Source organism: Pleurodeles waltl, chromosome 3_1, assembly GCF_031143425.1.
Source record: "Pleurodeles waltl isolate 20211129_DDA chromosome 3_1, aPleWal1.hap1.20221129, whole genome shotgun sequence".
Lineage (NCBI taxonomy): Eukaryota > Metazoa > Chordata > Amphibia > Caudata > Salamandridae > Pleurodeles > Pleurodeles waltl.
The window spans coordinates 1,634,587,562-1,634,612,731 of NC_090440.1; the positions used below are offsets into that span (position 1 = coordinate 1,634,587,562).

Here is a 25,170-nt window from a genome sequence, read left to right on the forward strand (position 1 = left end):
TGGGTTTGTGGTGGTATTTGTGGGCGGTAAGGGCGGGTTTTGGTTCTTGAAGCCTTTGTAAATGCTCTGGATTTTTAGGTGAAAGAAGGTGGCAAAGTCATTGCAGAGGTCTTGGGAGGGAGGGATGGATGAGGTGTCTGTTCCAGGATTCGTGAACTCTTTGATTATGATGAAGAGCTCTTTGCTGTTGTGAGCACTGGTACTGAGGCATTCTTGAAAGGCAGCTTTTTTGGCAGCTCCCTAATGTTCCTGTAGGCTATGCAGTCTTCAGTTGATTTGCTGGTCCTCCATTTCCGTTCCAGTCATCTGCAGGAGCTTTTGGACTCTTTTAGGTCTGTCGTGAACCATTTTGGTGTTTTGCTATGTCGATTTCCTACAGGTTTTCTGAGTGAGGCTGCGCTGTTGGGGCATTCCAATAATTAGCAGTGTAGAGTACGTGCTGCTTCAATATCGTTTGCTGCATCTGATGGGGGAAATGGGTGAGAGCGTTGGGGAGTTGCGCTTCTGTAACTTTGCCCCAGCGTCTGCCAGGGAGCGGGGGTATAGTGGCATGCTATATTCTTCATGAAGGTAAAGTGGACGCACTTGTGGTCAGTCCAATGGTGTTCGGAGGTGTGAGAGATAGTGATTTTGTTCCCTGATGAGAAGACGGGGTTGAGGATGTGTCCAGCTCTGTGGGTGGGGACGTTGACATGTTGTTTGAGGCCAAGTGTTGTGAGGTTGTCCAAGAGGTTTGTGGTGTTGGGGTCATCGTGGATATCAAGGTGGAAGTTGAGGTCACCGAGTAGGATGCAGTCAGAATAGGCGAGCGCTTGGGTGGCGGTTTTTGGATGCAAATGGGGGCAATTTTGTTGTATACAAGTGTGTTGATTTTTGTATGCAAGTGTGTTGCTGTACCAATGGTTGGCCATATGTGGTGCTTGATTTACTTCAAGACTGGGATGGAGAAAATGTAAAACTATTTACACTATTGAGGTTCTAATAAACGTAGAAATGTATTACATTTTGTGAAGTGCAATTTTCATACTCTTTTGTGGGTGCATTCTCATGGCTCTCCCTAAATTCCACCTCAATGTTTCCTTAACCCTACACATTTTGTATTATTATTTCCCAGGTTCCCAATTTCCCTTAGGTCCTGCCCATATTTACTAAAAAAAACATATACCTTCTTGCGTGGAGTTCTCCGTCACTGTGCAGAGATCTCTGTAAAGAAAGATAGGTGAGGAGGAGGTGGATATTTCCAACTATAGGCTCGTGAACTGCATTTTGTACTAGGTAAATAGTACCTCTGGAGTCTCTGTTTACATACACCAAAATGCAGTTCATGATTCAGGCCCTGTTATGATTATTATATTTTTTCCCTTTTAGGTGTCTTCTTTTTTCAGCTACATATGTTGATTATAAAATATGTGCCAAATATAGAAGGCATACCTTCTTGCGTGGAGTTCTCCGTCACTGTGCAGAGATCTCTGTAAAGAAAGATAGGTGAGAAGGAGGTGGATATTTCCAACTATAGGCTTGTGAACTGCATTTTGTACTAGGTAAATAGTACCTCTGGAGTCTCTGTTTACATACACCAAAATGCAGTTCATGATTCAGGCCCTGTTATGATTATTATATTTTTTCCCTTTTAGGTGTCTTCTTTTTTCAGCTACATATGTTGATTATAAAATATGTGCCAAATATAGAAGGCATGTATTTAATGTCATTATTCCTTTCCAACATGATAAACCTGCTCAAATATATTCACAATATTTAATCTGAATTGAACTCACTGCTTTAAATACTTAATTTTGGGTTATGAACATGGGTTCATGGAAGTTGATATTTTAATTGCCATTTATTCTTCTTCAATAAAGGGCATGGTTTCACAGAAGGAAAACAAGTGGAAGGACACCAAAGCCTTTTTCTGCTAACTGTTTATTCTAAAAGATTCAACAATGACCAGATACTGTTTATAAGTTAAGAACAGAATGTGACACGTTCCAGAAGAACTTCATGCCAAGAGACTGAGACATGCCATGCAGAATCCCTTCACCTATTTTTGTTGAAATTTAGTCTTCACTTGCTAGGCTTATCGGCCTGTCTGCAGATGAGAATAGCAGCTAATGATATTATATTGAACATAAGCCTCATTGTTCAAAGTACGTATGCTGGTGTGAACAATCTTCAAAACTCAAATTATGCTTTTCTGTTGATGCTGAGTTTAGTTTAGTAAGCCAAAAATGTGAGAGTGGGATTGATAAAAAAGTATACCATCAATATATTGCAATATTGTTTTTTGTTTGCATGTCTCTTAATATGGCAGCTGGTATTCTGTTTGTTTTTCATAGTTAATACTCACCTTTTATTCATTAGGATCTGGCTTTGATTTAAAAAAACTCTTTAAAATATATACATTTCATCCTAGTGTGTTCTTGAGTGTGTCTTTCTGTTATAAAGGAGGGCTTCAGTTCCACTAATGATCCCTGTTGTGTCTCATAGAGTTGATCACTACCTGAAAAGTATCTCACTCAAATACTGCTTAGTAGATTGTAGGGTGGTTGCAATCCAACTGGCTTTCTGTGTCATGTTGCATATTGACAAACTCAGACTAAAAAGCCTCTTTCTGGGTCATGTCCTGGAAGATCCAGAAAACGTATCAGCCCATAGTGTGGTATTAGGCCTGCCTTTTCATACTTTGGTATCTGAAATGCCACTCACTACAACTGTCTCTCTATTTGGTGCACTAAAAAGAAGTACATCTTGCAGAGAGTCTCCATTGGATCCCCAATTGGTCAACAGAGGCAAAAGTAGATAATACTTATGCTCTTTTTTGTAGTAGTGTAGGCGAGAAGTTAGGCTTATCTTAGGGCAGTTCAAAGCATTTGTTGTACTCACAGAGACGAAATGAGACACACACTCAAAGAATAAATCCAAGACCAATTTAGAAAAATAACACTTCTTTTGTTTTGCAACCAAGAACTTTGTAAGAGAGTAAGTACTGCTTTCCTTATTATTTCTGGCAAGTAAGTTAAGAGTCCAAACTTGTGTGCCTTTACACACAATGCAGTCCTAAGGGAGGGAAAATATATAATGCATAAAGGTAAGTACAGTCGGATTCAGTGGTTCACCTTCTGGGTTTAGAGATGTGGGAGCCTAAGTTCCAAAGTACTACCATCAGTTCATCAAGAGCTCCCCGAATTCCACCGGGAGCAGACTGCTGGTGAGATTGTAGCTGGATGCGCAGCAGAGGAGTACCACCTGGAAACAGGCTGCAAAGGGGAACTTGGGATCATGTCCAAGAGCTCCCAAATGGGGGCTTAGGTCACAAGGGGCCTTAGAACAAGGGGGACACAGCTGGTTCTTCAGGATCCACACCGGGCGGCTTGGATGCGGAGTTGCTAGGGTGGCTTGGCTATGTGCACAAGATGCTCTTCCCAGTTAGGGGCCAATAGCTGGCAGGGGCAAAATCAAAACTGTTGGGCCACTCATGGAGTGGGTCTCAGTGGTGCTGACGTCCCTCGTTGGCCGTGTGGTCCTGGTGCAATGGGAGTTCAGAATGGACTCTCACTGTTGTGCTTGGTGCATGACATCCAGATTGGGGCTGCATGGCTCTGGCTGGTCCTGGTGCTGTCACACTTGGTGAGGAGACAGTCCTGATCCTCCAGAGTGCGAGTACCTCCTCCTGGTCATTTGTGGTGCTGGTCGGGCTGGAGAGCTGCAAGGGGGTGGACCGAAATCTGCTTTTCTGTACCTGTGGGCTTCAAGGAAGAAGCTCCTCTACTCCACGGGGGACTGGATGTGATTTTTGAAATGCTAGCAGGCTACCAGAGGCATTGGTAGTTCTCCTGCTTTGCAGGACGAGTCACTCTGTCATGATTGTCAAGAGAGGTGTGGGCAGACGGGGTTTTATGCCAAAAAGTCCACAGCTCTTCTACTGTTCTCGTCAGGTAGTGACTCTTCTTCATCCTTCTCTTAATCTATCAAATATGAGTTCTTGGATTCATAGGTGCCACCTTAATACTCAATTTAGGGGTGTTACAGGGAGTGCCAATGCAGCAGCCAATGGGTTGCTTACATTTAGGGTGACTACACCCTCTATATGACCACTTCTGCTGGGAAGTGGGAATGACCCAGACCCTAGAATACTAATTCCATCCAAACAAATGTTGAGGAATTTGAAAAGTGGTGTCCACTTCAGCTGGTCCACCTTAGGAGTGCGACTGGCATGAAGTGGGCACACCTCTTAATCTTACAAATTTTCCTGCCTATCTTGCCGTCAAGAAGTAGGTTAGGACAGGGGGGTGGTCTTCTCTGCCATCTGGAGAGACTAGGGTCGCATAACAATGATGGCTGGTCCTTTGAAGCGTCCCGCCCTGGAATGCCCATACTACCTGGAAGAGGTGATAGCATCTCTGCCCAGAGCAGGCTTTGTTTCTGATCTCTGAGAGCCCTGGCTGTCACCTCAGGATGTCAAAAAACTGTCTAGGGTGGTTGTGCTGGTTTAGACCAGTCAGTCAACACACTAGCAGGTTTTCAGGGGGCACCGCTAAGGTGCCCTGTGGGTGCATGTATTATTAAATCCATCACTGGATTTAGTGAGGGTTTATTAATATGAGATGTTTGATAACAAACATCCCTATATTCAGAGAAGCCATCATGTAGTTGGGAAAATTGTATTGACCAGTGTCCAGAACATGTACTTAAAACGGCTTCCCTGTCCACTTACTGTGTCTAAGAATTGACTAAGATTTAGTAGGGGCATAACTCCACATGCAGATATGTCCTCTTGTGATATAATGCACCCTGCCTTAAAGCTATAGTCCTGCTGTGGAGGTGACTTACAGATATCATATGCAGTGGTAGAGGACCTGACACACTGGGATGTGTGACAGGTCATGTTTTTTCACTTTTGTCTGCACCAAGACACGGAGCCTGCGATAGCAGCACTACGTGAGTTTGGTGAGGGGTCCCAGAGGGTGGCACAATTCGTCAGGCAGCTCTTTGGGACCTTCTTTAGTACCCCAGGTACCAGGGGTACTATTTACTAGGGACATACAGAGAGTGCTAAAGGTTGTGCTAACTGGGTGCAACAACTGTACAGTTTGGGGATAGGGATCTGGCACTGAGGATCTGGTTAGGAGAAACCCAGTGCACTTTCAGTGAAAATCACATTAGATACCAGGCAAAAAGTCGGGGCTAACCATGCCAAAAGGGTGCTTTCCTACAACAATACAGAGCATGGGGACAAAGGGTCATCCACTAACTCTCTTGAGCAGCATTTTTCAAGATCACATGTGCACATCTGCCTTAAAAGAAGTGCACTTTAGCGCTAGCAGAGCACTACTTTACTTTGCCAATGCCTTTTTTGTACCATGTTTTATTTTTTTATTTTTTCCATCCTTGTGTGTTTAAACTATGTCTTCAGATAACAATAAACAAAGCCAATAGCATATTTTGTTTTCAGCAGTAAGAATCCTATTTTCCTCTGTGCATAAAACTACAAGGGTTTTTCTACCTGTTAGAAGTACACCTGCCTTCTGGGAAGTACCCATACTGTTATAGTAAAGTTATGTGTCTTGTTTATTTGTATTAACATTTTCTTTTGCAGGTATTTGGCCACCATGTTTAAGCGGTATTTTTCCCATTTTTGCTTCTTTTTATTTTCGGCATATGCCTGCAACAAAAAAGATAACGATTGCGCCAGCTTGGCAAGACCAGTCTTTTTGACTTTGCCAATGCTTGTTCCGTTTGTATTGGGCTATAACTTAAAATGAATTATTGGAATGCTAGATGGGGATTTTATGTCAACATAAGATCCAGTGAGAAAAATAAGGCAACAAATATGAGGCTGTCTATTCCTGCTAATAAAGGCTGAGGATCAGGAAGGGGCTGAAATAAATAAACACACAGCACATGGCCCAGCGCCTGTACTCGAGTACAGCGTAAATTTGAAGCCTCGACTCCCGAAAATGGATACTAAAGTCAATGACAAAATGGTAACAGTGAAAAAGACAAAAATTCAATAAATACGATAGAACAAAATGTGCTGGACCAAGTTAATTACGCTTCAAGCAAAGGCATTCTTTGCGATCCGCTTTAGTAGTTTTTAAAATATACTAGTTCTGCTTCCAAGCGGCTTGCAACGGCGGGAATTTATTAACAAAAGGCCTGACCTTTGTTTCTGAGACTTCTCATTGTGTTAACTTGTAAAATAAAAATGTATTTTATGTCTTTGCCTTTCCATTATGTTTCAGTCTCTCTTAAAATAGTCCTTCATTTCTGGCAGTATAAGGCTTCTGGCAAATAACAGGGAGGCACTCAATGTCCTTTATTACCCCCCTGTACATGCTTAGGTTGCCAACAGCCACTTTTTGCCCAAGGCAGTCAGATAATACATTTCCCAAGGTACAAGCTATCAACCACAGCATCACTAGAAACACTATTGCAATTGTCAGGAAAGAATGCCAGTGCTGCAGGCTAGCTCTGTAATTTAATAGTTTTGATTAACACAATTCAGTTGAAGCTCGGGCGTCTCTGAATCAAAATGCTAAATCTATAAATAATATTAAATCTGACATGCAAAAGTTTTAAAAACTCGTCAATTTTCAATGTTGCCTGTCCCAGGACATGTGATGCACACTGAGATTTCTTAATTGAAAATATATATCTGTTCTGTAATTGTAGGTGGATATTCTGGTTCTGGGCGGTGTCTTCGTCCCAGTTACTCGCCAAGGGAAAACACTCCGGTCCAGTTTCACTTATTTTCTCCAATTCCATGTCTTTTCCCGCATCCATTTTGCTCCTATGGAAACGGGTTAGAGTTTAATGTGTGCGTTTCTGCACCCAGTAAAACGTGCCTGGAGTCGGTCGGGGCGTCAATAAGGCACTAAGTCTCAGATTTTTTTCCAGGATTACTCCTGGTTGGTTTCCTTCGCCCCCTACAATAGTGTTCTGAACATGGATAAATACTTGGTATATCAATTAGCTCACACAGGTTAATCGTACGTGCTAGATACTTGCTGTGCCCTTGAAATTCGCATTCACACTCGACTTTCTTAATATGCCAGGTGCTTCAATGTGTAGTTCCCTGTATTAACTTACATACGTGTGGCATGGAGACTGCGAAAGGCAATGCACTTGCTGAGACAAGTATGTTTTTTGCACTTCTGTACCTCTCACCCTCGCCGTTCTTTGATCGGAGTGACGCGAAGCCAGACTGGCAGCATCGACCTAATACCATTTACATAAAAATAATTTGCAGCAGGCGTGGGGCCATGGCCATATACAATATTCAGTCTCTCTTACTTTAGATAGGGTTACATGTTTGCAATGAGGTCTATGGTAATTGTCTTTTAAGAGGCAAAATCACGAGTGCTACTCTGTGACTGCATGGGATTGATCTTGAGGAAAGTATTGTGTAATCCAAAAAGTACTTTTGAAGTGAATAATGGCTGTTTGAACGTTAAAAAGCAGTCAGAGATTGGCTGTATGAGAGTTTAACTGAACCAAGGATTAAGCGTTTCATGGGTGGACCTTAAAGCAAGGATTGGTTGGTCAGGCAGTTAATCTTTAATCAGGGATTGGTTGTCTGAGAAGGCAACCCTGAATCAAGGATTGGTTGTTCTATCAGTTGACTTTGAACCAAGGATTTGACTCTTCCAGCAGGGATTGGCTGCTCAAGAAGTTGACCTGGAAAAACAAGTGATAGCTGTTCTATCAGCCAACCTTGAAGCAGGCAATTGACATTTCAGTAGCCGACCTTGAAGCCAGGTTCAACTTTTTGAGAATCTACCTTGAATCAGACAGTTCCTATTGCTCCTCAAAGGAGCTTGCACTTGCTACTCCTGTAGTGTGCCACTACCTCCTAGGCCCCACCGCAGAAACATGTAAATCCAGGTCTCCTTTACCACATTTCAACATAGGCCAGATTCACATTCTGTAATTCATTTTTGTTTGCTTCTTTTTCTTCTATAACGCCAAGTGAATCTATGATGTCTCAGTGTCCTGATACCAGGATGTCATTCTTGCAGGCATCTAAATGCCACCTGTACACCTGGCATCCTTGGCGTGGTTTGCCCTGTCTTTTTGCCGTGACTTCCTGTATTTTTGACTGTGTGCTGGACTTTGTTTTTGCTGGGTTTTGGTACTCTGGGCACTTTATCACTGCTGACCAGTGCTAAAGTGCAAGTGCTCCCTGTGTAAATTGTGATTATGATTGATTATCCCTGATTGGCATGTTTGATTTACCAGTAAGGTGCTAGTAAAGTGCACTAGAGGTGCCCAGGGCCTGTAAATCAAATGCTACTTGTGTGTGCAGTTTTGCACTGACATTTCGACCTGGCAATTGTACCCACTTGCCAGGCCCAGACCTTCCCTTTTTCTACTTATAAGTCACCCCTAAAGTAGGCCATAGGTAGCCCCATGGGCAGGGTGCAGTGTATTTAAAAGGAAGGGCATGTACTGGTGTGTTTTACATGTCCTGATAGGGAAATACTGCCAAATTCGTGTTTCACTTTTGCAAGGCCTATCTCTCCCGAAGGTTAACATGGGGATTGCCTTTAAATATCTTTTAAGTGCAGTTTCCCATTGGGAGCAGATCGAGATCTGGAGTTTGGGGTCTCTAAACTTAAAATTTTAAATTACATCTTTTGGTAAAGTTGGTTTTTAGATTGTCTTTTTGAAAATTCCACTTTTAAAAAGTGAGCATTTTCTTGCTTAACCATTCTGTGCCTCTGCTTGGCTGCTGAATACATGTCTGGGTCAGACTGACGTTTGGGCTGTTTGTGAATTCACTCTAGACAGCGACACAAAGGGAGCTGAAGTGTGTCCTGCATATCTTGATGAGTCTTCCTGAGCTACAGTGGGAGGGAGGGGCTTTTACCTGCACTTGAAAGGGATGTGCCTGCTCTCACACAATACAGACTCCAACCCCCTAGAGTGTGCCTGGGGCAGGGCATGGAAGAGGCAGGGTATTGTGCACTGCAAAGACTTTTCTTTGAAGCTTGCCTATTTTAAGGGCCGAATGAGTATAAGTATTGGACTGCTGACCACACAACTTTAGAACACTTCTGGATCAAGAGGAACCCCTGTCAAGGAGAGGAGCTGAATAGCTGTGAGGAGGAGTACTGCCCCTTTGCTGTGTGTGCTTTGCTGGGTTGGCCTGCAGTTGCTGCTTCTGCCTTAGAGAGGACAAAGACTGGACTTTGCTGTGCATCCTCCTTGTGAAGATTCTCCAAGGGCTTGGGCTGAGCTTGCCTCCTGTTAAGAAGTCTCAGGGACATCAAAGACTTCATCTGCCAGCACCTGTGCTGCTTTGCTGAGACCCCCTCACTTGCCAAGTGGTGCCACATCCAGTCCCTGGGCCCCTGGTAGGAGAATCTGGCAGAACCAGAGTGAAAATTCACCCACTGGAGCCAAGCGGCAGAATAATCACTGCAGCTCCTGCACCACGGTGAAAAATCAATGCAGCACTGGTAAAAATGACACATTGCCAGCTTGGCGTGACTTCATCGCTGCCGTGCATCCGGATTTTCACGCATCTTCCCTGGGCGCCAAAATCTTCAACATCACTGCGCAGTCCCGAGGCTGCTTGTCCAGAAATCGACGCATCGCTTACCCGACGGAGAAAGAATCGACACACGGCCTCACTTGCGAGTAAGGAATCAATGCATCGCTTGCTTTTCTGATGCACACTTGACCGTGCAGCTTTATTTTTAAAGCATACCAGCACTTTGTGCTAAAACAACACATCCACTGATCTCTATGGATTAAGACTCTTTTGACTTTAATAAATCATATCTTTGCTTGTGTATGTTGGATTTTTGTCATTTTGGACTTGTTTGATTTAGAAATGGCTATCTTTCTAAACTGGTATAGAGTCCTTTTGTGGTGTTTTCACTGTGTTACTGTATGTGTTTCTGCAAATACTTTACACATTGCCTCTGGGATAAACCTGACTGCGTGTGCCAACCTACCAAGGGGGTAAGCAGGGGTTATCTGAGCTGTGTATCTCCCTTACCCTGACTAGCGTGAGTGTGCCTGCTTGGACAGGGTGCAAACCACTGCCAACTAAAGACCCAATTTCTAACAACCTAAGTCGAAACAAGAATACAACCAGGGGCTCTCCCTTCTCTGTGCTGCTGCAAGTGTATCTTATTTATACAGGTAGGAAGCTGGCTCTGTATATACAATATAAAAATGAGATACAGTGTGCACAGAGTTTAAGCGTTCCCAGAGGCTTAACAGAGGCTAAAGTAGATAATACTAATGCTTTCTTTTGTGGTAGTGTGGTTGAGTAGTTAGGTCTATCAGAGAGTAGTGCAAAGCATTTGTTGTACACACACAGACAATGAAAGAAGCACACAATCAATGACTTAACTCGAGACCAATGGTATTTATATAGCAAAAATATATTTTCCTAATTTATTTTTGGAACCACAAGATTCAAGTTGCAGGTAAATACTTCAATAGTTTCCTACTTCACACATGTATCAACAGTACTTTGTTTGAAATCGATAGGTTATACAGTTCTTGACTTATTGGCAATAATCTGTTTTAAAAATGGACACTGCAATTTTCAGAAACAGTTCCTGGGGGGAAGAAATGTTGGTTCCATTTGCAGTTAAGTACAAAACTTGCATTTTTAGTCTCCGGGTTTTAGGAAGTCCACCAGTTGGGGTTCAAGTTAACCCCAAACACCCACCACCAGCAACATGGGGCCGGTCGGGGTGCAGAGGTCAAAGATGAGCAATTTTAACATAGGCTCCTATGGAGATGGGGGTACTCGGAATCAGGTCTGCTTGCAGGTAAGTACCGCAACTCGGAGGGCAGACCGGGAGGTTTAGAGGAGCACTGGAGGGGCCACAAGTAGGCACCAAAAACACACCCTTGGCGGCACAGGGGCGGCCAGATGCAAGGTGCAAACAGGACTTCGGGCTTCCAATGCTGGTCTATGAGGGGAATCTTGGGTCACTCAGAGGCAAGATCCAGGAGGGTGTTTCGGGCACATCACCGGGTGGAAAGGGAGGAGGGCTGCCTGATGAACATTGCTACACTGAAGGTCAGCTTCTCCAAGGCCTGTGATCTGCGGGTGCTGTGTGTCTTTAGGTGTTGGAAATCTTCGTCTGGAGCTTCGCGGTCAGGGGCGGTCCTCAGGATTTCCTGTGCAGGCATTGTCATGGAGGGGTGGAGAGGTCAATCCAGGGTTGGCACTTGCTTACAATTGTCAGGGAACCCTGTCTACCTATTTGGACCACCTGGGCATGGGCCGTGGGCGTGGTGTGCAGAGTGGTCAGGACTCACACATTTGAAGTGAGGCTGGAGTCCTTGGTTGTTGGTTTTTCTGGAACAGAGCCACTGTCCTCGGGAGTTCTTGGTCTTTTTGGGTGCATGCCAGTCCTCTGGAGCTGAGCAGAGGTGGCTGGACATGCTGGTCACTTCGCTGTTCTTTCACAGGTTCTTGGAAGCAGGCGACAGGCCAGTAGAGCTGGGGCCAAAGCACTTGTATTCTTCCTTCTTCTCTGCTCGGGGTTTCAGCTAAGCAGTCCTTCGTCTTCTTCTTGTCAAGTTGCCAGGAATCTGGTGAGCTGAATTCAGGGACGCCCTTAAATCCTTGATATAGGGACGTTTTATGGGTCAGAGGGCAGTAGCCACCCTCCTTGTGCCTACTCCCTCTGGGGAGGGGGGCACAAACCTAATCCTATTGGTCCCTGTCCTCCAAACCAAGATGGAGGGTTCTGAAGGGAGGGGGTCACCTCAGTTCTGGACACCTTAGTTGGGGTCCTGGCTGGGGTGGCCACTCCTCCCTGTTTTCCTTAATTGTTCCACCAGACTGGCTGCCAAAAGTGGTGCTTTGTCCAGGGGGGTGGGCAACTCCATTAGCTGGTGTGCCATGAGGCACTATACCATGAGGCTTGATCCTTTGAGGCTCACTTTCAGGTGTTTCAGTTCCTGCAGGGAGGAGGTGTGAAGCACCTCCACCCAGGACAGGCTTTGTTGTTTCTGACCACCGAGAGAACAAAGGCTCTCACCCCATGTGGTCAGAAACTTGTCTGAAAGTGGCAAGCTGGAACAGACCAGTCAGTCCTACACTAGCAGTCTGGCTAACATACAGGGGGCATCTCTAAGATGCCCTCTGTATGCATTTTTGAATAAATCCCACACTGGCATCAGTGTGGGTTTATTGTGCTGATAAGTTTGATATCAAACTTCCCAGTATTCAGTGAGGCCATCATGGAGCTGTGGAGTTCGTAATTACAAACTCCCAAACCATAAACTCAATATGGCTACACTGCACTTACAATGTCTAAGAATGGACTTAGACAAGATAGGGGCATATTGCTCATGCAGCTATGCCCTCACCTGTGGTATAGTGCACCCTGCTGTAGGGCTTTAAGGCCTGCTAGAGGGGTTACTTATCTATGCCACAGGCAGTGGTTTGTGGGCATGGCGCCCATGTCTTTGCTTTTTTCTCCCCACCAGCACACACAAACTGCAAGGGCAGTGTACATGTGCTTGGTGAGGGGTCCGCTAGGGTGGCATGATGCACCTTTGGGGACCTTCCCTGGCCACAGGGCCCTTGGTACCATGGGTTCCTTTTACAAGGGACTTAGCTGTGTGCCAGGATTGTGCCAATTGTCTTAACAAAGGCACAGATTTTAGGGAAAGAACACTGGTTGTGGGTCCTGGTTAGGAGGATCCCAGCACACTTTCAATCAAAGTTGGCAGTAACACTAGTCAGAAATTGGGGGGGGGAGGTAACCATGCCAACAGTGGCACTTTCCTACAATACATATAAGGTTTGGTATTTCACTACCACAGAGCAAGTGTTGCTCTAGTAATAGAATGTCTAGTCTTCAAAGAAGTGAGTAGGATTTGGAGTGACTGCAGCTGATGTTGCGTTGCAAAGTTTCGGATCTAACAAAATGTAAACCTAAAAGATTTTTACAGCAAAGAAAATTTTGATTTATCAAAATATATTTTGTCCCATGAAGCCTATATTCTAAACTGATAACTGAAGCCTGAGAGAGGATCCAAATTCAAAGATTACTGTTTTTCGCACACAATAGTTCATAAACTATGAAAGTGTTTTCGTCACTGTCCAAAGTGACTCAGAAGGAATGGATTTATTTCTCCTTTTAACCGTTATATAAGCTACTGGTCAGGGCACAAGGCTGACCAAGAAGGCGTGGACTGTAAACTAATGATTGGTGGGGCAGAAATATGAATTCCTGAATGGTTCTAATTTTAACTTTTTGTATCCGCCTCAGAGATTTATGTGGGTGCACAAATGGAGCGTTGTAGGAAAGTGCCCCTTTTTGACATTGTCACCCCCCACTTTTTGCCTGGTATTCAATACAATTTTGACTGAAAGTGCACTGGGTTCTTGCCAACCAGGTCTCCAATGCCAGATCTCTTTCCCTAAAACTGCTATTGTTACTAAATGGACAATACTTTGGCCCCCTCTAAGTTCCTAGTAAACTGATACCCCTATTACCTAGGGCCTGAGTACCCGAAAGGGACCCCAAGGGTGGCAGCATGTATTGTGCAATCCTCAAGGACCCCTCACCTAGCACATACAGACTGCCATTGCAGGCTGCATGGCTTGGTGCAGCTAAAAGTGAAAACAACAACATGATACAGCCTGTGTGTCATGTTTCCTAACAACGTGGGCAATATAGGTAAGACACCCCAACAGCAGGCCTTACTGCCCTAAGGCAGGCTGCATTATGTTACGTGTTAGGACATATCTGCATGAGCAAATATGCCCGCCTATGTCTTTGTCGATTCAGAAACTTAGTGAGTGAACAGGGAATCCATTATAAATATATGTGCTGGACACTGATCAATACGAGTTCCCCAGCTACATGATGGCTTCACTGAAAACAGGGATGTTTGGTATAAAACATCTCATATTAATAAATCCTCACTGATACCAGTGATGGATTTATTAATATATGCTCCCAGAGGGCACCTTAGAGGTACCCCCTGAAAACCTACCATATACCCATGTGCGGACTGACAAGTTTCAGCCAGCCTTGCCACCACCAGACACAAATCTGACCTTCCCAAGGGTGAGAGCCTTTGCTCTTGGGGTAGTGATGTAGTGATAACCCAAGCCCACCCCTAAGGTGAGCTGCCTGATGTGGACCCAACTTTTAGAAATCTGCCATCTTGGTGTTGGCAGATTTAGGAACTCTGGGACAGGTTATGCCCACTTCCCACGGGAAGTGGTCATACGGGGTGTAGTGACCCCAGGGCTAAATAGCCCACTGGCTGCTATCCCACACTCCCAGAAACACTCCTAAATTCAGTTTTTAGGGGAGGTGCTTGCACCAGGAAAGCAGATTCCTGCTGACCTACAAAGAAGGACACCTAAGAGCCGCAAAAGCAAAGTCTGAAGAAAAAGCACCTGACTTTGCCTTAGCCTTGCCAGCCTGTCTGCTGTTTCTGGCGATTTGCACCAAAGTCAACCTGTCCTGCAAGCTGCTGTGCCTCCAAAAGCCTGGAAGGCCTGACTGCCTTCAACAAAGACCTAGGAACTCCCATGGAAAAGTGGATCTGCTTCCCTGCATCTTGCAGGCACCCCAAGACAAACCACGAGGACTCTGGACTACCTAAAACCCAACACCTGAAAGAACCACTGCACCTGTGGTGCACAGCCTGTGTTGAAGTGGACGAACGGTGCCAGTGTGGTTCTCCAGCCCTCCAGAGACAAGGCCCATCTTGGACTTGCTCACTGTGGTCCCCTAGGTGCCGCTTGCAGCCTCTGCATGCAGGCACCCTAAACCACAAGTGTTTCGGTGGAGAAAAACTGACTCCTTAAGACACCTCTGCACCCGTCACCCCGTCCCATGGAGAAGAGGACCCAAGGTGTTTCCATGTCCCCGGATATCTCAAAATTGGAGCCCACTTGTTGGTCTTCCTGACTGGATCCCCAGTCCTCATCTGCAGCATCTCTTTGACCAGACCGATCCTCATTGACCAACATTGGTCACCCGGTGCCATGCTTCACCTCTGTACATAGCTGCCCCAGTGCAGCCCAGTGCAACCTGCTAATGTGGTCCTGACCCTTGTACCAGTACTCACCTTAAGTCCAGGAAATTGGTCCTTTATGTTGCTGTACTATACCTGAATGCAGTCTTTGTTTTCCCTCAATAGGATAGCATTGCAGCTTCTAGAAATTGCACTATCTGAAATATTCGAAACTATAAAGATTTTTCTTCAAATCATACTTACCTGAACAAATTGATTCTGGTGCTTGTTATTTTTGTAAATTGGTGTGGATCTCCTTGAGTTGTGTGTCTCATTTATTGACTGTGTGTATTTTCATATGCCTCACAGTCCTCTCTGCTAAGCCTAAGGCTACTCGACCACACAACCCCCTAAAAAATAAAGCATCTTGGCATTGCTGGGGTAAGCCTCTGTTCACCAGTAAGGGATCCCCTGGACTGTTTGCACAAGATATATCTCATTTTGATATATCATATCAATGGATCAAAGTGTTTCATCTCAGTTTCTGGCAGTGCTGAAATCAAGTGAGAGTGGTGAGATATGGCGGCTGTCTTCTTATATTGCCTGCCAGCAAGAGCACTGATTGAATGAAGGTTTGAAATGACTGTAATTTGTTGCCTTCCGGTTATCGAGTGCATCAATCTTGCCTTTGTGTTTGCTGGCCTAGTTGTCATGAGAAGGCACTGGTTCAGGGAACCAAATGCATATGAACTGTTCAAAATAAAAAAATATGTTTCTTTCCCCATACAGGATGACATTTTGTACATATCTCATGAAATCGACGACATTGTCCTTCATTATATTGTATTGTACATTTGTGATGCACCACAACTTAAACATTTGCAAATCGTGATAATGCAGAGAAATACAACAGAGCAGCAGCATTGCACTAGATTCTTCTGACATCAAAAGCAAACTGCAAAGTATGGAGTATTTTCTCACCACACAACTGATTGCTAGCATAACATGTGAAGTATTTTAGCAGTATCCAAAATGTCCAGACACATTAAAGTTATCCTAAACATGGAAGCCATTTCAGGTTGAAAAAGAACGGGGTTCCACCCCCTCCATATTTTTAGAAGGAAGCAAGCTATATATCTGCTTATTCTACTACCCAAAAAATCTTTTTATTAGCATTTCTTAAATAGAACAGACTTTCAATTGCTTTAACTAATGGACATTTGTGATGCAGAAGAAGCCTGGTGATGTCAGTTTTCTGTCTCTCTCTCCTACCTCTCCCCGCCCCCGCTACAGCTCTGCAATGGAGGGTCTGTCACCGATCTTGTCAAAAGCATGCAGAAGAGCGCGCAACGGTTGGATGAAGCCATAATTTCCTACATCTTGTATGGTGCCCTCTTGGTAAGCATGCTCATCAGACTGATAATGACAGCAGAGGTGCACTTGGCCCATTGTGCGTATAATAGGCGGTGATAGCGCTGAAGAATAGAGGGCCTGCTGTTCACGCAGCATGGGCGGATCAGGCCCAGCGTATCACGGACAGATGTTTCAATAGCGCAACTGCAGATTGCTTTCATTAGGCTCTTTAATAGTCGAGTAATTATTTTTGAATAAAGGATTGGAAATGTATTTGTATTGATTTTTTTCCCTCTCGTTTTGCCTTCCAGGGCCTTCAGCATTTGCACAACAACAGAATCATTCATCGTGACGTCAAGGGGAACAACATTCTTCTGACAACAGAAGGAGGAGTCAAGCTCGTTGACTTTGGTAATGAAGCGCTTGTCATTTATAAACTTGACGTGCGTGGTATAGCCCGGGGCGCCAATTTCCTTGCGTGCATTGCAACGCCACAGTCGCGTCAATGATCCCTGCAGGAATGCTGATGTATTTTTGGCTTAGCAGATGGAAGCCCTATGAGTTTCTGTCAGATAATCTATTTCGGGTTTCTCACAAATGCTTCTTTTTCAAATCCCCCTCTTCAAGTCTGCCCTCTATTTTAAAAGAAACATGCAAAAGAGACATGTTATTTACAAACAGTTCTGCCTTCGACCTAGCATCCCATATCTAAAGGCACTTGTCTCATTTAAATTTCAATATTCCCTCGTTTGCATATCAAAGGGAAGCCGCCTTTCCTCTCAAATTGCTTTAATGGCCTGAAGCACATCTATTCCCTCTGAGCAGACGGTAAAGTGGTCCTGTGGGTCCGAGAACTAACAGATCCATTTAACTTGTGATCATTGTTGTGGATATAAGGCTGAATAATTCGGAAACAGAAGCAGGGGGTGGAAATGGAAGAACAGCACAGCCAGAAATGCACTGACTGTGCAAATGCTGCCCAGGTCGTCACCGTAGCCAAATTTCTTATGGGATTAATGTAAAAAAAAACAGTCTGTTCCCACTCTCTGAAACCGGCAATGGGAGCTCAGAGTGAGGTTTTATTAACACCCTCAGAGTAAATGCTGCATTCCTCGTACCCTGCATAGATTTTAAACCATATAAAGGTTGGCTGAAGATTATAACTGTCAAAAACGGTTGGCATTAAAAAAAAAATATATCAACGTTTTAGCTGAAACCAAATGTGATTTCTTTACCTCTAAGTTTTAGAATAATATTTTTAATTTGATTTTTAAAATAGTTTTGAATTTTTATTAGGACCTGAAGATAAAATATAAAGTTCCAGCTTCTTTCTTTGTAACCACAGTGCGAATGAAAAAAACACAGGAATGCTAAGCAAAAATTAAGACAATGGCGTTTTTTAAATGCTAATTGAAAACATTGGCAATTCCCGTGTTCTGTCATTGAAAGTGACTTATTTTTAGGGAACTATTGATCTTGAGAAAGAAGCTCTACACCTCCAGGCTTTGATGCAGTGTTTGGAGTTTTCAGCTGAAGTAACACACTTTCAATTTATCATTGCACTAAATCACAAAAGATCTTATTGAACTCATAACACATTCATAAAAGATATTTAGACAATGCATACATTTATTTCAGTAAAAGGCTATAAACCTTTAGTAACACAAAAGGATGATGGATGGAGTGCTAAACAATGCAAACACTAACCCCCAGTCACAGATCTGGGTTTAATCCTTCGTTCTTTTGCTCACTATGCCACCCCAGTTTGGACCCATCCATATGCAAATCAGTCTTGACCCTATTCCTCAAACTTGGGTGGCATGGTGAGCAAAAGAACAATGGATTAAACCCAGATCTGTGACTGGGGGTGAGTGTTTGCATTGTTCAACACTCCGTCCATCATTCTTTGTGTTGCTATAAACCTTTAGTAACATGTTTCACATTATAATTCATTATCGAGCATAAACTATGTCTCCCTCACTTATGTTAAAAATTTCTGAAGCCTAATGCAATGGGACAAACGGCTTCCCTTGACTGAGATTCCTTATTTGAAACAACATTACCAACGACCTGCAGGAGCGGGGATCTCAGTTAAATATTGTGTTACAAGGTATGACATATATCCTCATCAGGGAGAAATCCCTGTGTTTCAGGCAAATGGACCTTTGAAGGTAAGATAGGATTAACCAGGACGTCTACATCAATTAAATAGTCATCACAATTTCAAATTTGTTTTCAGCCAATAACAGGAGTTGGTGTGGGTTCAAAAGTTTTATTTATCAGACATTTTAATTACCCATCTTTATGGAAATCTTCATATGATATCATCAATGTCAATGTCAATTATTAATCAGTTACTCAAGATAATCGTTCAATATGTCAGAATGAATGTATTAAGCACGTTCCGTAAAGGAAAGAAACCCTATTCTAAGATTAAGGTTGGTTTTTGGAAGAATGAGATAAAGGTCAGTCAGAACCATAAAGGGCTCCAAAAAGAGAGCTTAAAACATACAGCTTCAGAGTCAAATAAAAGTTTAACAATCAAAGCAGAACTTCCCATAAAGAGAGGTCCAAGAAACTCAGTAGAGTCTCAGAGCAGCATAGATTCAGGTACGGAGGTGGAAACTGGAATGAGGCAAAGTGGCTAACCTATTGTAGGAACACACACTAATATAAACTAGCATATCTAAGCTTTTGCAATATGTTTCTTCTTCTTCTTCTTCCTGTCAGCCAATCAGCTTTCAGTGCACTCATGGGAATAGGAACATTTCATCATTTTGTCACTGAGAAAACAAGAGTCCACAGACAACAATGTTTAAGTGAATCATTTTTATCAACTACTTTGTATAAATCTACAAGGGCTCTCATCATTTATTTTTCCTTAAGAAAACTGCAGCTTCATGTTTAAGCTTCTACATTATTTTACTAAAACACAAGCTACTCACTCATGCAATGCACTCAACCTTTGTGTAATTAGAAACATTTTGCAGAGTTAAACTAAAACATTTTAATACATTATTGTATTCTAGGAAAATTTGCTTATGTGAATGTCTAAATCAACTTCTTATACATAAATCATTTTTTTCACCATATGTTAGCTTGTCAGAAATTAACATTTCACATTCTTAAACAAGGTCAGTTTTGCAAGAAAAGTATAGTGCAGCTATTCAAGCCTAATACATATAAATGTGGCAGCCAACTACATTTATTTGAAATTAAAAAACATTATTTTTTGTCTAAGGCCTGTATGGTAATTCTACAATTTATTGCATTCATTTTCATTATTTTAAACACTTGCTCAACCTCCCCCCCTCTTATGGTTTCTAATCATCATAAATTATTCACAGCTGAATCTTTAGAGGTCACTCTCATCTTCAGTCGAGTCTTTTCTCTTTCTTTTTAAACTCTCAGATTCTTTCAACATTTTATATTCTCTATTGATGTGATAATTTTTTGTAATTCTCTCATTATCTGCCTGTTTCTCTCTCTTCTTTCTTTTCACAAGATAACATCTCTTAGCTTTGTAAAATCCTAATGAGGTAAAGAAGCAAACACCATATATTAGTATAGGTACCAGTATTGCTTTGAGAATTCCTCCTCCGACTCTTGTAAACCAATTGCCAATTCAAGAAACTCCTTGCAAAACTTTCTAAAACACTAGTTTTTTCTAAGGATTATAATTCAGGTTTCAGGTCAGTAACATTCTTTGTGTCTTCTAAAATGTTCTAACTCTCATCGTGAATGTATATGCAGCAGTGTTGAGCTTTCAACATCTTATGACTCCTCCTTACTCTACGAGTAAGATGTCTAATGATAATCGATTTTGCAAAACCATTGATCGAATAGCTACTATTTCAGTGTTAACCACTAATAAAACTCCAGAAGTATGTTTTGCCAGCCTGTCCACTGCTGTTAAAAGCTTTCTAATCTCTTCATCATTTAAAATTACTCCTACTAGTGCGATAATTCCACCAGAAATATTTTCCACTAACTGTGTTACTTCACTAATAGTATGTGTATGTCTATGTGCTGGTGTCATTGTCAAAGTATCTATACTATATAAATGATAAATCTTTGGAAAAAGAAAGCCAAATAACAAATACCCTTCCAATCAGCAGGTAATTCGAAATATGCATCTTGTCCACAAATGAAATTAAGTCCTGGAATCACTGGTTCATCACCTTGCAAAATTTGTCATGCATCTCTTGATTACTGTTCTCTGCTGGTCTTTTTCTAAGTTGGTTTCTTCTTCTAAAAACACTCATTTTTCCCTTTTAGCAAATTTCAATTTTGGATAAATCATTCTCTTCTCGTATTCATCTTCTTCCTTTTTATAAACATTTTTCAATGCATTTTAAATTCTACTTTTATTGTTTGAAATATGTGATCCCCTTTACTCTACCATCATGATAAATATTTTCTCTGATGGGCTCTTAAACAAGTCAAATTATTTTTGTATGCCTTAACAGTGTCTATCTGAAGGAAAGGTCTAAAGCAATGCCAAGCTGTTTCAATTTCTTTTGCCTGTGGATGCAAATCCATACTTTTATGTAAAGGTCCTTTTGAAATAATCTTGTCAAAGTTAGAATAATAATATTCAAAACGTTCCTGCCTATATACTAAACCAAGCAAAATACTACATGTATTAGCATATTACAAAGGTATGTGATGGTATGTCCCTACCTCTGTTGCTGATGAAGGTAAACACCCATAAATGTAATAATCCTTTGCATCTAAAGCTTGTGTGTATTCTTGAACGGACCTAGAATAAACATTTGTTGTGGAAACACTTTTCATGTAATCAGCAAATGAAGCTTTCAATTTATCCTCATTTATAGAATGCAGATATCATGTTAGTAAGTGAAAAAACTGATTTTCCTTTCTCTGGATTAAAGTGTATCACTAACAATAATGCTGTGGCTACTAATACAACTACTACAAACCTAAAAATGCAACACCCATAATAATCTTGCATCTAGCTCTGTTCAAGTAGCACGTTTGTCTAAAGTCAGAATTTCTCATACAGAAATTGTAGCATCAAAATGTTATTAAGTTTGTTTTCAGAGTTAATCATTGCACAAACAGCTTTTCAATTCTTTTCTTTTCAGTTCAGTTAGTCCTTTCAGCTTTATTTAGATCATTATTTGTATAGTCGTACCTAACCCTTCTCTGTCTTCTTCTAAAATGTTATCCCTACTCCTCTACTGCAGCCTTTGGCCTAGGGAGATTTTTTTAATTCTTTTTATTTAGAACCCTACCAATCTTTATTTCAATCTATTGCATGTCTCATTCAATAACGTTTTTCAGACAACTTTTGTTTCTTTCCGAAATCTTCTTCAGCACCTTTTCCCTGTCTCAGACTCAGTATGACGTCAAGGTGGTTCAAGCAGGTCTGTACTCAGATCAAGCAAGTCTGATATTGGAACATTCAGCACTTGGTTCATGTAGTAAGTCCATTCAGGTGAAGAATACCTCAACAAGGTGCTTGTCCTCTTTTTGATCTCCTGGGTCTCTGCTGATCTTCATCTTTCTGTGTCACTTATACTGCTTGACTCGGTCTCCTCAGCAGTTAGTAGTGGTATGCGTTCAACTGACACACAATCTTGATTTCTTTTGACTTTAGGTTCTTGGCCATTCATCATTGTAAGTGAGTCTTCTTGATCCAGTACTCATTCCTTCACATGGATCTTCTAGTTGTTGTGGTAATGACTCAACTGCCACTTCAGGTTACTTTCTTGTTTCCCTTTCTTCTTTTTCACCAGACACTTCAATGCCAGAAATCGGATCCAAATGTTTATCCGTTGGTTCCAAGAGAACATGATGTAAAATAAGATCGGTAATTAAATCTGTAACAGTCTGCCCATTTTCACGCCCTTCAGGGATTCCTATAAATCTCAGATTAGACCTGCTTGAACGATTCTCAGCATCATTTAGCCGAATCTGTAAGTCTCACAGGTCTGCTTGACATTTTGCCACTGATGGCTCCAAAGTAATGTGTACACCCTCCAGATCTGACACTCGCTGTTCAACCTTTTTGATACGTGATTTAAGTTGCTGTATATTACTACAAATTAAATTTGATTGCGATTCCGTTCTCTGGTTTGCTTCATCTTGCAAAATTTTAAAAGTTTTTAACTCAGTTAAAATCTGAAGGAGCAAACTTCTGATGGGATGCCAGTGCTTGCCTTGTCTCTAAGTTCATGAGAGGAAACCCCCGCTTGTAGGTTCAACTGATCTTGGGCCAGCTCGGGGGGTCCATTGACAGAGGAATTTGGAGGGGGCCCGATTGCAGTACTGATCCCTGATACACAAATTGGCTCGCAAAGTATATCGAGTAGGGAGTTGTTTGCCTGGGGAGCAGAGATGGAGTCACTAGTCAGTGAGGGAGCAACATCTTTTTGACCCTTTCCCACTCCACTGCCAAACAAGGGATACAGCAGCTTGGGTGCTGAGCCCATATCCAGAGCTTGACTGTGATTAGCCTCAGAGTTACAACTGGAGGTTAATTGGTTCAGACTTTGTTAACTGATTGCAGATTTAAGTCCAGGTCCGGGTCAGAGTCAGAGCCAAGATGCTGATCCACCATGCTAGTCATAGAAGGTGATAAGTTAAGAGGGGAAATAGCGCTGAGAGATAAGTCAGTGGTCAGCGGAAGGGCAATATTTGAAGGTGAATCCATATTTAAATGATGTCAGAGGGGGCTGGACGCTTTGCTTTAACAATGCGTGCTGTTTTAGGTGCCCTAGAGGCAGGGCGTCCTTTTCCCTGAAAATTATGTGGAGATCACCGCATTATATAACGTTGCTCCTTGCCCTTGCCCTGACAGAAGACACCCAGCCCCCTTTCTCTTCCCTCCCTGCGCAACTGACTCTGACTTTAGTTGAAAAATACTTGTCGCGTGCCAGACTTGCGCTGAAGTTACACCAGGGGAACTGTCTTTTAACAGGAGATTTCCAGAAATCAAAGTATACTGCACATAGAGTGCACTAGAAAGTGACCAAAGTAGTATAGACTGGTCAAAATAAAAAATTTAAAAAGCAGGACCATAACAAGACTGCCCCCACTGGCAAAGTCTATTGTACTCCGTAGGCCCTGCCTCACTTCCCTTTTCTTTTATAGGGAACCGGTCTCCTCTGTCAGAGCAAGACAGGCAAGACAGGCATCTGTAGAGCTTCTTCAACAGCAGTGTCGAATTTCCAAATGAGGCGAAGCGGCAAAGGGGTGAAGGGGCAGCATTTCAATCCTTTCTTGGCAGGAAGGGGGGAGTGGGAGCCCCCTTGGAGAACTTGGCGGTTCCAAACTCTTTTCCGCGTTCAGAGACGTGGTGCGGCTATAACGCGTCCGATTCCTGATGCGTGTCCTTTCCTCAGAGTCTGTGGCTAGCCGCGGAGCATGACGAGAGCTCCTACGCAGCTCTTGTTCTCTGGGAATGTGATGCATGCATCCAGTTTGGTACTCCGGCACATTTAACAGCAGTTTTCCTGATTAAAATCACCAGGTAGAGGCCTTTCCACCTCGGCTCCAAGCAGGACTTCATTACATGCCCTTTTATCAGCACCCATCACCGAGTCTGAGGTCATGGCACTGCTCGATGTGGATTTGCAGTGACAGCTTCAACCTGTCCATGAACAGGGCGCACCACATCAGCCAATCCTTTGTAGTTATCAAGTAATCCTTTGCAGTAATCAAGTATCATGTCATCTGTGATGTTCACATGTGCATTTGCAGGTACAGTAGTCAATCACATTACATTCCCAGTCAAGATTTTATGCAGTGATAATTCTGTCTTCTTCTCAGGTGTTCTTGAAAGACTCATCAACACCAAGGGCAAAGCATCAGGTCATTTCAGTGAAGTGGATGCATATACTTTCACCAACTGGGACTTAATAGTTCCATTGAGTTGCTCTACAATCTCAGATGCCTCTGGACGATAGCTACAATGCAGTTTCTGCTCCACTTGTAATGCTGCACACAACATCCGAAGGATCTCATTATTGAAATGAGTCCCATGATCTGACTCCAGAGAAACGGGCATGACTCTGTGTGACTGGTGTTCTTTTCCCTATGTTCATCTGTTGGCATGATACACACCGTGGCACAATTCTTCTGCAAGCATCCTGAATCTAGGGTTAATTCAGTTTTGGGTAAATAATCTCACCATCACGTCTCTCCCTAAATGAACATAGAAATGTTGTGTCATGAGGACAATAAACACCGGTCTCCTATCTGCTGAAATCCAAAGGTTATTTGCATCTTTCTCACATCCTGCTCTGATCCAACCCTGCTGTTCTGCTTTTGAAACATTTTCCTGCATTGAAAAGATAGTGTCCTCTTCAGACTCACACGTGTAAGTCCCATTAATTGTGCAGGTCACAAGTGCACAATAATGTGCAACTTCATCGCGTATCTGTTTCCAACTGGACTTATCTATTGCTACTATTGTGAGCTGCACATTTAGAAACTGCAACTACAGCTGGAAGCTGAACAGCTTCTAGCAATCTTTTTACATGTTCACCATTTCGGATAGGCAGGCCAGATGAAGTCATGAAACCTCTTTGTGATCATAAATGTCCAATGCCATGAACCACACCAAAGCCATATTTACTAACTAAACATAGTCACTCTCATTTGAGCTGTTAGACTGCAAGCTCTGGTAAGGGCAGTCAGTTCTGCAACCTGGGCTGAGGTAACACCTCAAAACCATGAAGCTTTTATAACTTCTTGAACGGTGTTCATTTGATTTTTAGACATGAGCTATCCTTAAAAATTACATAATCAGTATCAGTCCATGGTTCATCTTTTAAGCCTGGCCTTGGCTTGGTGCACAAATCCGTGACATCTAGACAACCATGCTCAAAA

At 42.7% G+C, this 25,170-nt stretch overlaps 1 protein-coding gene across 1 annotated transcript in view; it reads left to right on the top strand.

Annotated features, from left to right (window-relative positions):
* Positions 1-25,170, top strand: part of LOC138283606 (myosin-IIIb-like) — a 359,929-nt gene that overhangs the window by 54,925 nt on the left and 279,834 nt on the right. The window contains exons 3-4 of the mRNA XM_069221544.1: positions 16,252-16,356; positions 16,623-16,722. Of these exons, the coding sequence (XP_069077645.1) occupies positions 16,252-16,356; positions 16,623-16,722 (205 nt within the window). The remainder of the gene's footprint in view (positions 1-16,251; positions 16,357-16,622; positions 16,723-25,170) is intronic.